This window comes from Pholis gunnellus (assembly GCF_910591455.1).
Source record: "Pholis gunnellus genome assembly, chromosome: 2".
NCBI lineage: Eukaryota > Metazoa > Chordata > Actinopteri > Perciformes > Pholidae > Pholis > Pholis gunnellus.
In genome coordinates, this window is record NC_136536.1 from 6,744,337 (window position 1) to 6,763,395 (window position 19,059).

A 19,059-nucleotide genomic window follows, 5' to 3' on the forward strand; every position below is an offset into this window, starting at 1 on the left:
GTCTTTACTCACATGACCTTGTACTTTGCATTGCTCTTTGTTTCAGCTATTAAAACAGCACTCTTAAATACAGTATGTTTGTTCAAATGTTTACCAGATTCAGGACAATGGTGGCAAACCAAGAAAACCGAACAAAGTTCATCAAGTCTGCGATCAAACTACTGAGAGATAATGGTTTTGATGGGCTTAACCTGGACTGGAGGTACCCTGGGGGACAGGACAAGGAGAGATTCACACTGCTGTGCAAGGTCAGATCCTGAATTTATCTTCTGGGACAGACACTGTCAGAAATACGCCATAGTGCAAGTACTATGCCAGGGGTATTCAATTAAAATTCCAAAAGGTCCAGATTGAGAAGATCTCCTCGGGCAAAGGTTCGGCACATTACAATAATACCTAACTTAAGCTATTTAGTGCCATATATATATATATATATATATATATATATATATATATATATATTCAAGAAGCCTAGTAGTAGTAACGTCTCTGTGTAGTCAACAACTGTCAAATCAAATAAAGAAAGTACACATCAATTATATTTTAACAATTATTATTCTCAGTTGTCAAATTGAACTGGGTGGATTATAAATAATACACAGAAATACATAAATAAATGTTCTTCTCATTTCAAGTAAAATAAGGGCTGGATTAAAGAATAACTGACATAACAGAAAGCTTTTGAAAAATGTGCATCTGTGAAATAAAGTACTTCATTTTAGAACAATTAATTTCACTGAATTGCCCTGCAGCTTTAAATTCAGTTAACTCAGGTGTGAAATTATGTCAATCAAAAAAGCCACAATATCATATTTCTCTCATCTTCTAAAAAGATAAATTTGTGAGCATGGACTTTATCTGTGGTTATTGAAATCACTTGTTTCAGCTCTATTCCTCTCTGTTAACATCATTGTTGGAAAGTTAATTAATGTGTTAGGATTCTGATCATATTGGGCTCTTAAGTTTATTTTCTGTGTCTTCATTTCAGATGTGAATGGGTACGTTTGCACAAAAGAGTTGTGCTTTGTCTCGTAGTGGCGCTTCATATTACCGCTTTTATTAATCGTCACGGTCTCTGAACATGTGAGACACACTGGTTTTAAACTGTCCATGGGAAGAATTAATATATAAGAGTCTGTTCATTATTGGTTAAAGACTCTGGTCTCTCTGACCACTTTTCTCATTTTGGAGAACGTCATGTTAAATAACTTCTCTGACTCATGTAATTCTCCTAATCCTCGTTCTCTTTTCTCATCTCTCCCCCGTGTTTGTGTGTTTACATCTCACTTGAGTCAGGAAACTTGTCAGAATACCCATATTTGATTGGCTGAGCTGCATCACGTGATGTGATTTACAACACAATGGTCGGTGTGTTTCCTGCACCGCTGAACAAGTGCCGTAAAGGCTGAGAAAGCTGCGCCGGTTAAAATAGAAGCGTTCTGTCAAAAAACGGTTTTAGTCCTGGGTCCGGATACAACGGCATCTGGGTCCGGATCACGGTCCGCCTATTAGTGACCCCTGTACTATTAATTCAAATGTTATTTTAGACATTTAAAAGAAACTAAACCATGCTTCTGTGTTGTATAGGAGCTCAATGAGACCTTTGTGGATGAAGGAAACGCAACTAACCGTGACAGATTGATCGTCACTGCTAGTGTCTCTGCTGAGAAAGCAACCATCGATGCCAGTTATGAAGTCTCACAGATTGCCATGTAAAACTATTTTAATGTAATTCTTTATGCCAATAACTAAATGTTGTCATGTTTTGGTTAACATGATCTCCTCTGCATTTGAACAGGTATCTGGATTTCATTAATGTGTTGACATTTGACTTTCACGGCCCCTGGGAAAGTGTCACAGGACATCACAGCCCCTTATACAACGGATCTCAAGACACTGGAGACGAAATCTACTTGAACACTGTAAGTACAGGGATTCATATTTCAACTGCTTAAACACCTTCCTACTCAGAGATGTCCTTTCATCTTAATTGTTTAGTATTCTCAACATTGTAGGACTATGCCATGCGGTACTGGCGGGACCAGGGAGCACCTACACAAAAGCTAAACTTGGGGTTAGCGGCATATGGCCGTGCTTTTAACCTCTCCACTAAATCCAGTGACATTGGTGCACCAGCCAATGGTCCTGGTGAAGAAGGCTGCTACACCGGTGAAGAAGGATTCTGGGCCTCTTATGAGGTAAAAGAGCAAGCTGTGAATATTAAGAATTAATATAAATAGCTTTATTATAAGCTAAGCGATTTTACTCTACTTGGTGCGACAAATAACTGTTTGAATGAATACATTGGATCTAAATATGACATTTGACCATTCTTTTCAGACTTGCCTTTATATTGAAGGGAATACTACCCAGCTGATTGTTGATCAGAAAGTTCCATATGCCGTCACAGATAATCAGTGGGTTGGATTTGACAACAAAGACAGTCTTAATACTAAGGTAGTCATCTGTTCAGTTCACACTGTTGTTCTATAATTGCTTTGCAAATGACTGGTTGTACACAATTTGGTAAAATAAATATGTTGTCAACATGACGTCAGCTGTTGAAATGTGTTGTTCCTCATCCTCTCAGGTCACTTACCTAAAAACTAACAACTTTGGAGGAGCCTTTGTCTGGTCTCTGGACCTGGATGACACAACTGGACAGTTCTGTGAAATGGGCAAATGCCCTTTCATCAGCCACCTGCATGATATCCTGGTTCCAGGTAAACCAAATGCAAAGCATTTACATCGTATCCTGTCATAGCAGGGACTTGACATTAAGCTTTTTCAGCCACTTGCCCCAAGGTATTTTACTTGCCGGATAGCCAAACTTACTTGTCCGACTATAAATATACTATTTACTTACTTGTCCGAAAATAAAGGCAGTTTCTGGCCAATGACTACAGTTTACAAGATTACATTTGAACATATGATAATTAATTAATAAATGACCCTCGCTTAATACAAATTGTTACTGTTTCGAGCTTGAACGCACAATAATATATTATTAAATTAATCCTTCATACATTCCTTTATAAGCAGAACTGCGCTACGGAGAGACCCTGAGCTGTCGGCAGAAAAGCCGTTTACTGTGATTAGTTTGAGCACCGGCATGGGAATGAATTACAATTGAATAGGCCTATGTGTCTGAATAAGTTAGTAGTTCATAATGTTGCTATGCTGTTAGCTCCGTTATTTACCCAGGCTGGACTGTGAGGCCAACCAGCTGCTCAAAGCTGGCAAGACGAGAGTGCCGTTAACGTTAAATAACGTTGCCAATTTCAATGGATTTGTTGTTCACAATGAAACATTTTCAGAAATCGGCGAATAGAAAGCATTAATGGTGATCATTTATACTGTATATCGGCCCCTCATCAAGATCACATGTATTTTTCACATACCCGATATAGGACAACTGCATGACGCATTCCAATGGCCTGAACACAGAGTTTACTGTTTCCAGTGCAAGCAGGCAACTCTTAATGTTGAGCCTAGCATGGAGTGGAAGTTTTTAGTGTGTATTTGATTGACTGCCATCAGCATTCAGTAATTACATTACATATACTATTTTTATGAAGAAAGCAAATGTGTGCTCTTTCTAATAAGATATCTTCGCAGCCATGCTCAGGTATATACAAATATTATGTGATTAACAGAGTTTAAAAAGCATTGAACAAAGTATCTGACTCTCATTCTTTTAGGTTTTCCTAGACTCAGCACTGCAACTCTCCCTACCACAAACACAACAATTCTCATCACCACACCAACTACCACTGCAACTTTCCTTACCACAACAATGCCGACTACCACATTAACTCCCTCTACAACGACCACAACTCCCCCTACCACAACTACAACAATGCCGTCGACCACAACTCCCCTTACAACAACCACAACAATGCCGACTGCCACAACTCCCCCTACAATGACAACAACTCCCCCTACCACAACTACAACAATGCGGACTAACACAACTCCTCCTATCACAACTACGCCTATTACCACAACAACTCTACCTACCACTACCACAAAAATGCCCACTACCACAACTCCCCCTATGATGACCACAACTCTTGAAACCACCACAACTTCCCCAACCACAACAACGGCCACTACCACAATTGCCTCTACCACTACCACAACAACTACTCTGACACCCAATCCCACAATTGACAGCAGGGGAAACAATTGTAATGGAAAGAGTACTGGGCTATTTGCTATCCCTAAAGAACCAAACTTTTTTTACAACTGCACTGGTTCAGAAGCCATCAAGCAAATGTGCCCAGACAATAAGGTTTTCAAGAAAGATAAGTGTGTCTCTACCACAACAACTCTCCCAACCACAACAACTCCCTCTACCACAACTCCCCCTACCTTGACCACAACTCCTATAACCACAACTCCCCCTACCACAACAATGCCCACTACGACAACAACTCCTCCTATCACAACTACGCCTACTACCACAACAACTCTCCCTACCACTACCACAAAAATGCCCACTACCACAACTCCCCCTATCATGACCACAACTCTTGAAACCACCACAACTTCCCCAACCACAACAACGGCCACTACCACAATTGCCTCTACCACTACCACAACAACTACTCTGACACCCAATCCCACAATTGACAGCAGGGGAAACAATTGTAATGGAAAGAGTACTGGGCTATTTGCTATCCCTAAAGAACCAAACTTTTTTTACAACTGCACTGGTTCAGAAGCCATCAAGCAAATGTGCCCAGACAATAAGGTTTTCAAGAAAGATAAGTGTGTCTCTACCACAACAACTCTCCCAACCACAATGCCCTCTACCACAACAACTCTCCCAACTACAACGACAACAACTCCTCCTACAACAACTATGCCCACTACCACAACAACTCTCCCAACCACAACAATGCCCTCTACCACAACAACTCTCCCAACTACAACAAAACCCACTACCACAACTCCCTCTACCACAACAACTCCCCCAACCACAACAACTCCCTCTACCACAACTCCCCCTACCTTGACCACAACTCCTATAACCACAACTCCCCCTACCACAACAATGCCCACTACGACAACAACTCCTCCTCTCACAACTACGCCTACTACCACAACAACTCTCCCTACCACTACCACAAAAATGCCCACTACCACAACTCCCCCTATCATGACCACAACTCTTGAAACCACCACAACTTCCCCAACCACAACAACGGCCACTACCACAATTGCCTCTACCACTACCACAACAACTACTCTGACACCCAATCCCACAATTGACAGCAGGGGAAACAATTGTAATGGAAAGAGTACTGGGCTATTTGCTATCCCTAAAGAACCAAACTTTTTTTACAACTGCACTGGTTCAGAAGCCATCAAGCAAATGTGCCCAGACAATAAGGTTTTCAAGAAAGATAAGTGTGTCTCTACCACAACAACTCTCCCAACCACAACAATGCCTTCTACAACAACAACTCTCCCAACTACAACAAAACCCACTACCACAACTCCCTCTACAACAACAACTCCCCCTACCACAACTACAACAATGCCGACTACCACAACTCCCACAACTACAACAATGCCGACTACCACAACTCCCCCAACCACAACGACAACAACTCCTCCTACAACAACTATGCCCTCTACCACAACAACTCTCCCAACTACAACAAAAGCCACTACCACAACTCCCTCTACCACAACAACTCCCCCAACCACAACTATGCCCACTACTACAACAACTCTCCCAACCACAACAATGCCCTCTACCACAACAACTCTCCCAACTACAACAAAACCCACTACCACAACTCCCTCTACCACAACAACTCCCCCAACCACAACAACTCCCTCTACCACAACTCCCCCTACCTTGACCACAACTCCTATAACCACAACTCCCCCTACCACAACAATGCCCACTACGACAACAACTCCTCCTCTCACAACTACGCCTACTACCACAACAACTCTCCCTACCACTACCACAAAAATGCCCACTACCACAACTCCCCCTATCATGACCACAACTCTTGAAACCACCACAACTTCCCCAACCACAACAACGGCCACTACCACAATTGCCTCTACCACTACCACAACAACTACTCTGACACCCAATCCCACAATTGACAGCAGGGGAAACAATTGTAATGGAAAGAGTACTGGGCTATTTGCTATCCCTAAAGAACCAAACTTTTTTTACAACTGCACTGGTTCAGAAGCCATCAAGCAAATGTGCCCAGACAATAAGGTTTTCAAGAAAGATAAGTGTGTCTCTACCACAACAACTCTCCCAACCACAACAATGCCCTCTACCACAACAACTCTCCCAACTACAACAAAACCCACTACCACAACTCCCTCTACAACAACAACTCCCCCTACCACAACTACAACAATGCCGACTACCACAACTCCCACAACTACAACAATGCCGACTACCACAACTCCCCCAACCACAACGACAACAACTCCTCCTACAACAACTATGCCCTCTACCACAACAACTCTCCCAACTACAACAAAAGCCACTACCACAACTCCCTCTACCACAACAACTCCCCCAACCACAACTATGCCCACTACTACAACAACTCTCCCAACCACAACAATGCCCTCTACCACAACAACTCTCCCAACTACAACAAAACCCACTACCACAACTCCCACTACCACAACAACTCCCCCAACCACAACTATGCCCACTACCACAACTCCCTCTACCTCAACAACTCCCCCTACCACAACTACTACAACTCCCCCTATAACAACAACTCCCCCAACCACAACAATGCCCTCTACCACAACAACTATCCCAACTACAACAAAACCCACTACCACAACTCCCTCTACCACAACAACTCCCCCAACCACAACAACTCCCTCTACCACAACTCCCAATACCTTGACCACAACTCCTATAACCACAACTCCCCCTACCACAACAATGCCCACTACGACAACAACTCCTCCAATCACAACTACGCCTACTACCACAACAACTCTCCCTACCACTACCACAAAAATGCCCACTACCACAACTCCCCCTATCATGACCACAACTCTTGAAACTACCACAACTTCCCCAACCACAACAACGGCCACTACCACAATTGCCTCTACCACTACCACAACAACTACTCTGACACCCAATCCCACAATTGACAGCAGGGGAAACAATTGTAATGGAAAGAGTACTGGGCTATTTGCTATCCCTAAAGAACCAAACTTTTTTTACAACTGCACTGGTTCAGAAGCCATCAAGCAAAAGTGCCCAGACAATAAGGTTTTCAAGAAAGATAAGTGTGTCTCTACCACAACTCTCCCAACCACAACAATGCCTTCTACCACAACAACTCTCCCAACTACAACAGAACCCACTACCACAACTCCCTCTACAACAACAACTCCCCCTACCACAACTACAACAATACGGACTACCACAACTCCCACTACCACAACAATGCCCACTACGACAACAACTCCTCCTATCACAACTACGCCTACTACCACAACAACTCTCCCTACCACTACCACAAAAATGCCCACTACCACAACTCCCCCTATCATGACCACAACTCTTGAAACCACCACAACTTCCCCAACCACAACAACGGCCACTACCACAATTGCCTCTACCACTACCACAACAACTACTCTGACACCCAATCCCACAATTGACAGCAGGGGAAACAATTGTAATGGAAAGAGTACTGGGCTATTTGCTATCCCTAAAGAACCAAACTTTTTTTACAACTGCAGTGGTTCAGAAGCCATCAAGCAAATGTGCCCAGACAATAAGGTTTTCAAGAAAGATAAGTGTGTCTCTACCACAACTCTCCCAACCACAACAATGCCTTCTACCACAACAACTCTCCCAACTACAACAGAACCCACTACCACAACTCCCTCTACAACAACAACTCCCCCTACCACAACTACAACAATACGGACTACCACAACTCCCACAACTACAACAATGCAGACTACCACAACTCCCACAACTACAACAATGCCGACTACCACAACTCCCCCAACCACAACGACAACAACTCCTCCTACAACAACTATGCCCTCTACCACAACAACTCTCCCAACTACAACAAAACCCACTACCACAACTCCCTCTACAACAACTCCCCCTACCACAACTACAACAATGCCGACTACCACAACTCCCACAACTACAACAATGCCGACTACCACAACTCCCCCAACCACAACGACAACAACTCCTCCTACAACAACTATGCCCTCTACCACAACAACTCTCCCAACTACAACAAAACCCACTACCACAACTCCCTCTACCACAACAACTCCCCCAACCACAACTATGCCCACTACCACAACAACTCTCCCAACCACAACAATGCCCTCTACCACAACAACTCTCCCAACTACAACAAAACCCACTACCACAACTCCCTCTACCACAACAACTCCCCCAACCACAACTATGCCCACTACCACAACTCCCTCTACCTCAACAACTCCCCCTACCACAACTACTACAACTCCCCCTATAACAACAACTCCCCCAACCACAACAACTCCCTCTACCACAACTCCCCCTACCTTGACCACAACTCCTATAACCACAACTCCCCCTACCACAACAATGCCCACTACGACAACAACTCCTCCTATCACAACTACGCCTACTACCACAACAACTCTCCCTACCACTACCACAAAAATGCCCACTACCACAACTCCCCCTATCATGACCACAACTCTTGAAACTACCACAACTTCCCCAACCACAACAACGGCCACTACCACAATTGCCTCTACCACTACCACAACAACTACTCTGACACCCAATCCCACAATTGACAGCAGGGGAAACAATTGTAATGGAAAGAGTACTGGGCTATTTCCTATCCCTAAAGAACCAAACTTTTTTTACAACTGCACTGGTTCAGAAGCCATCAAGCAAAAGTGCCCAGACAATAAGGTTTTCAAGAAAGATAAGTGTGTCTCTACCACAACAACTCTCCCAACCACAACAATGCCCTCTACCACAACAACTCTCCCAACTACAACAAAACCCACTACCACAACTCCCTCTACAACAACAACTCCCCCTACCACAACTACAACAATGCCGACTACCACAACTCCCCCAACCACAACGACAACAACTCCTCCTACAACAACTATGCCCTCTACCACAACAACTCTCCCAACTACAACAAAACCCACTACCACAACTCCCTCTACCACAACAACTCCCCCAACCACAACTATGCCCACTACCACAACAACTCTCCCAACCACAACAATGCCCTCTACCACAACAACTCTCCCAACTACAACAAAACCCACTACCACAACTCCCTCTACCACAACAACTCCCCCAACCACAACTATGCCCACTACCACAACTCCCTCTACCTCAACAACTCCCCCTACCACAACTACTACAACTCCCCCTATAACAACAACTCCCCCAACCACAACAATGCCCTCTACCACAACAACTCTCCCAACTACAACAAAACCCACTACCACAACTCCCTCTACCACAACAACTCCCCCAACCACAACAACACCCCCAACCACAACTATGCCCACTACCACAACAACTCTCCCAACCACAACTATGCCCACTACCACAACAACTCTCCCAACCACAACAATGCCCTCTACCACAACAACTCTCCCAACTACAACAAAACCCACTACCACAACTCCCTCTACCACAACAACTCCCCCAACCACAACAACTCCCTCTACCACAACTCCCCCTACCTTGACCACAACTCCTATAACCACAACTCCCCCTACCACAACAATGCCCACTACGACAACAACTCCTCCTATCACAACTACGCCTACTACCACAACAACTCTCTCTACCACTACCACAAAAAAGCCCACTACCACAACTCCCCCTATCATGACCACAACTCTTGAAACCACCACAACTTCCCCAACCACAACAACGGCCACTACCACAATTGCCTCTACCACTACCACAACAACTACTCTGACACCCAATCCCACAATTGACAGCAGGGGAAACAATTGTAATGGAAAGAGTACTGGGCTATTTGCTATCCCTAAAGAACCAAACTTTTTTTACAACTGCAGTGGTTCAGAAGCCATCAAGCAAATGTGCCCAGACAATAAGGTTTTCAAGAAAGATAAGTGTGTCTCTACCACAACTCTCCCAACCACAACAATGCCTTCTACCACAACAACTCTCCCAACTACAACAGAACCCACTACCACAACTCCCTCTACAACAACAACTCCCCCTACCACAACTACAACAATACGGACTACCACAACTCCCACAACTACAACAATGCCGACTACCACAACTCCCACAACTACAACAATGCCGACTACCACAACTCCCCCAACCACAACGACAACAACTCCTCCTACAACAACTATGCCCTCTACCACAACAACTCTCCCAACTACAACAAAACCCACTACCACAACTCCCTCTACAACAACTCCCCCTACCACAACTACAACAATGCCGACTACCACAACTCCCACAACTACAACAATGCCGACTACCACAACTCCCCCAACCACAACGACAACAACTCCTCCTACAACAACTATGCCCTCTACCACAACAACTCTCCCAACTACAACAAAACCCACTACCACAACTCCCTCTACCACAACAACTCCCCCAACCACAACTATGCCCACTACCACAACAACTCTCCCAACCACAACAATGCTCTCTACCACAACAACTCTCCCAACTACAACAAAACCCACTACCACAACTCCCTCTACCACAACAACTCCCCCAACCACAACTATGCCCACTACCACAACTCCCTCTACCTCAACAACTCCCCCTACCACAACTACTACAACTCCCCCTATAACAACAACTCCCCCAACCACAACAATGCCCTCTACCACAACAACTATCCCAACTACAACAAAACCCACTACCACAACTCCCTCTACCACAACAACTCCCCCAACCACAACAACTCCCTCTACCACAACTCCCAATACCTTGACCACAACTCCTATAACCACAACTCCCCCTACCACAACAATGCCCACTACGACAACAACTCCTCCTATCACAACTACGCCTACTACCACAACAACTCTCCCTACCACTACCACAAAAATGCCCACTACCACAACTCCCCCTATCATGACCACAACTCTTGAAACTACCACAACTTCCCCAACCACAACAACGGCCACTACCACAATTGCCTCTACCACTACCACAACAACTACTCTGACACCCAATCCCACAATTGACAGCAGGGGAAACAATTGTAATGGAAAGAGTACTGGGCTATTTGCTATCCCTAAAGAACCAAACTTTTTTTACAACTGCACTGGTTCAGAAGCCATCAAGCAAAAGTGCCCAGACAATAAGGTTTTCAAGAAAGATAAGTGTGTCTCTACCACAACTCTCCCAACCACAACAATGCCTTCTACCACAACAACTCTCCCAACTACAACAGAACCCACTACCACAACTCCCTCTACAACAACAACTCCCCCTACCACAACTACAACAATACGGACTACCACAACTCCCACTACCACAACAATGCCCACTACGACAACAACTCCTCCTATCACAACTACGCCTACTACCACAACAACTCTCCCTACCACTACCACAAAAATGCCCACTACCACAACTCCCCCTATCATGACCACAACTCTTGAAACCACCACAACTTCCCCAACCACAACAACGGCCACTACCACAATTGCCTCTACCACTACCACAACAACTACTCTGACACCCAATCCCACAATTGACAGCAGGGGAAACAATTGTAATGGAAAGAGTACTGGGCTATTTGCTATCCCTAAAGAACCAAACTTTTTTTACAACTGCAGTGGTTCAGAAGCCATCAAGCAAATGTGCCCAGACAATAAGGTTTTCAAGAAAGATAAGTGTGTCTCTACCACAACTCTCCCAACCACAACAATGCCTTCTACCACAACAACTCTCCCAACTACAACAGAACCCACTACCACAACTCCCTCTACAACAACAACTCCCCCTACCACAACTACAACAATACGGACTACCACAACTCCCACAACTACAACAATGCAGACTACCACAACTCCCACAACTACAACAATGCCGACTACCACAACTCCCCCAACCACAACGACAACAACTCCTCCTACAACAACTATGCCCTCTACCACAACAACTCTCCCAACTACAACAAAACCCACTACCACAACTCCCTCTACAACAACTCCCCCTACCACAACTACAACAATGCCGACTACCACAACTCCCACAACTACAACAATGCCGACTACCACAACTCCCCCAACCACAACGACAACAACTCCTCCTACAACAACTATGCCCTCTACCACAACAACTCTCCCAACTACAACAAAACCCACTACCACAACTCCCTCTACCACAACAACTCCCCCAACCACAACTATGCCCACTACCACAACAACTCTCCCAACCACAACAATGCCCTCTACCACAACAACTCTCCCAACTACAACAAAACCCACTACCACAACTCCCTCTACCACAACAACTCCCCCAACCACAACTATGCCCACTACCACAACTCCCTCTACCTCAACAACTCCCCCTACCACAACTACTACAACTCCCCCTATAACAACAACTCCCCCAACCACAACAACTCCCTCTACCACAACTCCCCCTACCTTGACCACAACTCCTATAACCACAACTCCCCCTACCACAACAATGCCCACTACGACAACAACTCCTCCTATCACAACTACGCCTACTACCACAACAACTCTCCCTACCACTACCACAAAAATGCCCACTACCACAACTCCCCCTATCATGACCACAACTCTTGAAACTACCACAACTTCCCCAACCACAACAACGGCCACTACCACAATTGCCTCTACCACTACCACAACAACTACTCTGACACCCAATCCCACAATTGACAGCAGGGGAAACAATTGTAATGGAAAGAGTACTGGGCTATTTCCTATCCCTAAAGAACCAAACTTTTTTTACAACTGCACTGGTTCAGAAGCCATCAAGCAAAAGTGCCCAGACAATAAGGTTTTCAAGAAAGATAAGTGTGTCTCTACCACAACAACTCTCCCAACCACAACAATGCCCTCTACCACAACAACTCTCCCAACTACAACAAAACCCACTACCACAACTCCCTCTACAACAACAACTCCCCCTACCACAACTACAACAATGCCGACTACCACAACTCCCCCAACCACAACGACAACAACTCCTCCTACAACAACTATGCCCTCTACCACAACAACTCTCCCAACTACAACAAAACCCACTACCACAACTCCCTCTACCACAACAACTCCCCCAACCACAACTATGCCCACTACCACAACAACTCTCCCAACCACAACAATGCCCTCTACCACAACAACTCTCCCAACTACAACAAAACCCACTACCACAACTCCCTCTACCACAACAACTCCCCCAACCACAACTATGCCCACTACCACAACTCCCTCTACCTCAACAACTCCCCCTACCACAACTACTACAACTCCCCCTATAACAACAACTCCCCCAACCACAACAATGCCCTCTACCACAACAACTATCCCAACTACAACAAAACCCACTACCACAACTCCCTCTACCACAACAACTCCCCCAACCACAACAACACCCCCAACCACAACTATGCCCACTACCACAACAACTCTCCCAACCACAACTATGCCCACTACCACAACAACTCTCCCAACCACAACAATGCCCTCTACCACAACAACTCTCCCAACTACAACAAAACCCACTACCACAACTCCCTCTACCACAACAACTCCCCCAACCACAACAACTCCCTCTACCACAACTCCCCCTACCTTGACCACAACTCCTATAACCACAACTCCCCCTACCACAACAATGCCCACTACGACAACAACTCCTCCTATCACAACTACGCCTACTACCACAACTCTCTCTACCACTACCACAAAAAAGCCCACTACCACAACTCCCCCTATCATGACCACAACTCTTGAAACCACCACAACTTCCCCAACCACAACAACGGCCACTACCACAATTGCCTCTACCACTACCACAACAACTACTCTGACACCCAATCCCACAATTGACAGCAGGGGAAACAATTGTAATGGAAAGAGTACTGGGCTATTTGCTATCCCTAAAGAACCAAACTTTTTTTACAACTGCAGTGGTTCAGAAGCCATCAAGCAAATGTGCCCAGACAATAAGGTTTTCAAGAAAGATAAGTGTGTCTCTACCACAACTCTCCCAACCACAACAATGCCTTCTACCACAACAACTCTCCCAACTACAACAGAACCCACTACCACAACTCCCTCTACAACAACAACTCCCCCTACCACAACTACAACAATACGGACTACCACAACTCCCACAACTACAACAATGCCGACTACCACAACTCCCACAACTACAACAATGCCGACTACCACAACTCCCCCAACCACAACGACAACAACTCCTCCTACAACAACTATGCCCTCTACCACAACAACTCTCCCAACTACAACAAAACCCACTACCACAACTCCCTCTACAACAACTCCCCCTACCACAACTACAACAATGCCGACTACCACAACTCCCACAACTACAACAATGCCGACTACCACAACTCCCCCAACCACAACGACAACAACTCCTCCTACAACAACTATGCCCTCTACCACAACAACTCTCCCAACTACAACAAAACCCACTACCACAACTCCCTCTACCACAACAACTCCCCCAACCACAACTATGCCCACTACCACAACTCCCTCTACCTCAGCAACTCCCCCTACCACAACTACTACAACTCCCCCTATAACAACAACTCCCCCAACCACAACAACTCCCTCTACCACAACTCCCCCTACCTTGACCACAACTCCTATAACCACAACTCCCCCTACCACAACAATGCCCACTACGACAACAACTCCTCCTATCACAACTACGCCTACTACCACAACAACTCTCCCTACCACTACCACAAAAATGCCCACTACCACAACTCCCCCTATCATGACCACAACTCTTGAAACTACCACAACTTCCCCAACCACAACAACGGCCACTACCACAATTGCCTCTACCACTACCACAACAACTACTCTGACACCCAATCCCACAATTGACAGCAGGGGAAACAATTGTAATGGAAAGAGTACTGGGCTATTTCCTATCCCTAAAGAACCAAACTTTTTTTACAACTGCACTGGTTCAGAAGCCATCAAGCAAAAGTGCCCAGACAATAAGGTTTTCAAGAAAGATAAGTGTGTCTCTACCACAACAACTCTCCCAACCACAACAATGCCCTCTACCACAACAACTCTCCCAACTACAACAAAACCCACTACCACAACTCCCTCTACAACAACAACTCCCCCTACCACAACTACAACAATGCCGACTACCACAACTCCCACAACTACAACAATGCAGACTACCACAACTCCCCCAACCACAACGACAACAACTCCTCCTACAACAACTATGCCCTCTACCACAACAACTCTCCCAACTACAACAAAACCCACTACCACAACTCCCTCTACCACAACAACTCCCCCAACCACAACTATGCCCACTACCACAACAACTCTCCCAACCACAACAATGCCCTCTACCACAACAACTCTCCCAACTACAACAAAACCCACTACCACAACTCCCTCTACCACAACAACTCCCCCAACCACAACTATGCCCACTACCACAACTCCCTCTACCTCAACAACTCCCCCTACCACAACTACTACAACTCCCCCTATAACAACAACTCCCCCAACCACAACAATGCCCTCTACCACAACAACTATCCCAACTACAACAAAACCCACTACCACAACTCCCCCTACCACAACAACTCCCCCAACCACAACAACTCCCTCTACCACAACTCCCCCTACCTTGACCACAACTCCTATAACCAAAACTCCCCCTACCACAACAATGCCCACTACGACAACAACTCCTCCTATCACAACTACGCCTACTACCACAACAACTGTCCCTACCACTACCACAAAAATGCCCACTACCACAACTCCCCCTATCATGACCACAACTCTTGAAACCACCACAACTTCCCCAACCACAACAACGGCCACTACCACAATTGCCTCTACCACTACCACAACAACTACTCTGACACCCAATCCCACAATTGACAGCAGGGGAAACAATTGTAATGGAAAGAGTACTGGGCTATTTGCTATCCCTAAAGAACCAAACTTTTTTTACAACTGCAGTGGTTCAGAAGCCATCAAGCAAATGTGCCCAGACAATAAGGTTTTCAAGAAAGATAAGTGTGTCTCTACCACAACTCTCCCAACCACAACAATGCCTTCTACCACAACAACTCTCCCAACTACAACAGAACCCACTACCACAACTCCCTCTACAACAACAACTCCCCCTACCACAACTACAACAATACGGACTACCACAACTCCCACAACTACAACAATGCCGACTACCACAACTCCCACAACTACAACAATGCCGACTACCACAACTCCCCCAACCACAACGACAACAACTCCTCCTACAACAACTATGCCCTCTACCACAACAACTCTCCCAACTACAACAAAACCCACTACCACAACTCCCTCTACCACAACAACTCCCCCAACCACAACTATGCCCACTACCACAACTCCCTCTACCTCAACAACTCCCCCTACCACAACTACTACAACTCCCCCTATAACAACAACTCCCCCAACCACAACAATGCCCTCTACCACAACAACTATCCCAACTACAACAAAACCCACTACCACAACTCCCTCTACCACAACAACTCCCCCAACCACAACAACTCCCTCTACCACAACTCCCCCTACCTTGACCACAACTCCTATAACCACAACTCCCCCTACCACAACAATGCCCACTACGACAACAACTCCTCCTATCACAACTACGCCTACTACCACAACAACTCTCCCTACCACTACCACAAAAAAGCCCACTACCACAACTCCCCCTATCATGACCACAACTCTTGAAACCACCACAACTTCCCCAACCACAACAACGGCCACTACCACAATTGCCTCTACCACTACCACAACAACTACTCTGACACCCAATCCCACAATTGACAGCAGGGGAAACAATTGTAATGGAAAGAGTACTGGGCTATTTGCTATCCCTAAAGAACCAAACTTTTTTTACAACTGCACTGGTTCAGAAGCCATCAAGCAAATGTGCCCAGACAATAAGGTTTTCAAGAAAGATAAGTGTGTCTCTACCACAACAACTCTCCCAACCACAACAATGCCCTCTACCACAACAACTCTCCCAACTACAACAAAACCCACTACCACAACTCCCTCTACAACAACAACTCCCCCTACCACAACTACAACAATGCCGACTACCACAACTCCCACAACTACAACAATGCCGACTACCACAACTCCCCCAACCACAACGACAACAACTCCTCCTACAACAACTATGCCCTCTACCACAACAACTCTCCCAACTACAACAAAAACCACTACCACAACTCCCTCTACCACAACAACTCCCCCAACCACAACTATGCCCTCTACCACAACAACTCTCCCAACTACAACAAAAACCACTACCACAACTCCCTCTACCACAACAACTCCCCCAACCACAACTATGCCCACTACCACAACTCCCTCTACCTCAACAACTCCCCCTACCACAACTACTACAACTCCCCCTATAACAACTACTCCCCCAACCACAACAATGCCCTCTACCATAACAACTCTCCCAACTACAACAAAACCCACTACCACAACTCCCTCTACCACAACAACTCCCCCAACCACAACAACTCCCTCTACCACAACTCCCCCTACCTTGACCACAACTCCTATAACCACAACTCCCCCTACCACAACAATGCCCACTACGACAACAACTCCTCCTATCACAACTGCGCCTACTACCACAACAACTCTCCCTACCACTACCACAAAAATGCCCACTACCACAACTCCCCCTATCATGACCACAACTCTTGAAACCACCACAACTTCCCCAACCACAACAACGGCCACTACCACAATTGCCTCTACCACTACCACAACAACTACTCCAACACCCAATCCCACAATTGACAGCAGGGGAAACAATTGTAATGGAAAGAGTAATGGGCTATTTGCTATCCCTAAAGAACCAAACTTTTTTTACAACTGCACTGGTTCAGAAGCCATTAAGCAAATGTGCCCAGACAATAAGGTTTTCAAGAAAGATAAGTGTGTCTCTACCACAACAACTCTCCCAACCACAACAACTCCCTCTACCACAACTCCCCCTACCTTGACCACAACTCCTATAACCACAACTCCCCCTACCACAACAATGCCCACTACGACAACAACTCCTCCTATCACAACTACGCCTACTACCACAACAACTCTCCCTACCACTACCACAAAAATGCCCACTACCACAACTCCCCCTATCATGACCACAACTCTTGAAACCACCACAACTTCCCCAACCACAACAACGGCCACTACCACAATTGCCTCTACCACTACCACAACAACTACTCTGACACCCAATCCCATAATTGACAGCAGGGGAAACAATTGTAATGGAAAGAGTACTGGGCTATTTGCTATCCCTAAAGAACCAAACTTTTTTTACAACTGCACTGGTTCAGAAGCCATCAAGCAAATGTGCCCAGACAATAAGGTTTTCAAGAAAGATAAGTGTGTCTCTACCACAACAACTCCCCCAACCACAACAACGGCCCCTACCACAATTCCGTCTACCACTACTACAACAATGCCCCCTACCACAACAACAACTACTCTGATACCCATTAACCCAAGTAACAGTCAGGGAAATGATTGTAAAGGAAAGAGCAAGGGCTTATTTCCTGTCCCTGGAGAACCTCAATATTTCTACGACTGCACTGTTCGGCCACTCACCAAGGAAAAGTGCCCCAACAATGGGACCTTCATGGGAGGAAAGTGCCGTGTCTGATTGTGGACATGAATCATTTAGTTTATACAATTTCTTCTGATTCTTCACGGTTAAAT

At 45.6% G+C, this 19,059-nt stretch overlaps 1 protein-coding gene across 1 annotated transcript in view; it reads left to right on the forward strand.

The window, feature by feature from the left end:
• LOC306707967 (chitinase-3-like protein 1) overlaps positions 1-19,059 on the forward strand; it is a gene marked incomplete at both ends in the record, with an annotated part of 39,400 nt that overhangs the window by 3,128 nt on the left and 17,213 nt on the right. Inside the window, 6 exons of the mRNA XM_079175634.1 lie at positions 98-248; positions 1,588-1,712; positions 1,799-1,922; positions 2,016-2,198; positions 2,341-2,472; positions 2,591-2,723. Of these exons, the coding sequence (XP_079031760.1) occupies positions 98-248; positions 1,588-1,712; positions 1,799-1,922; positions 2,016-2,198; positions 2,341-2,472; positions 2,591-2,723 (848 nt within the window). The remainder of the gene's footprint in view (positions 1-97; positions 249-1,587; positions 1,713-1,798; positions 1,923-2,015; positions 2,199-2,340; positions 2,473-2,590; positions 2,724-19,059) is intronic.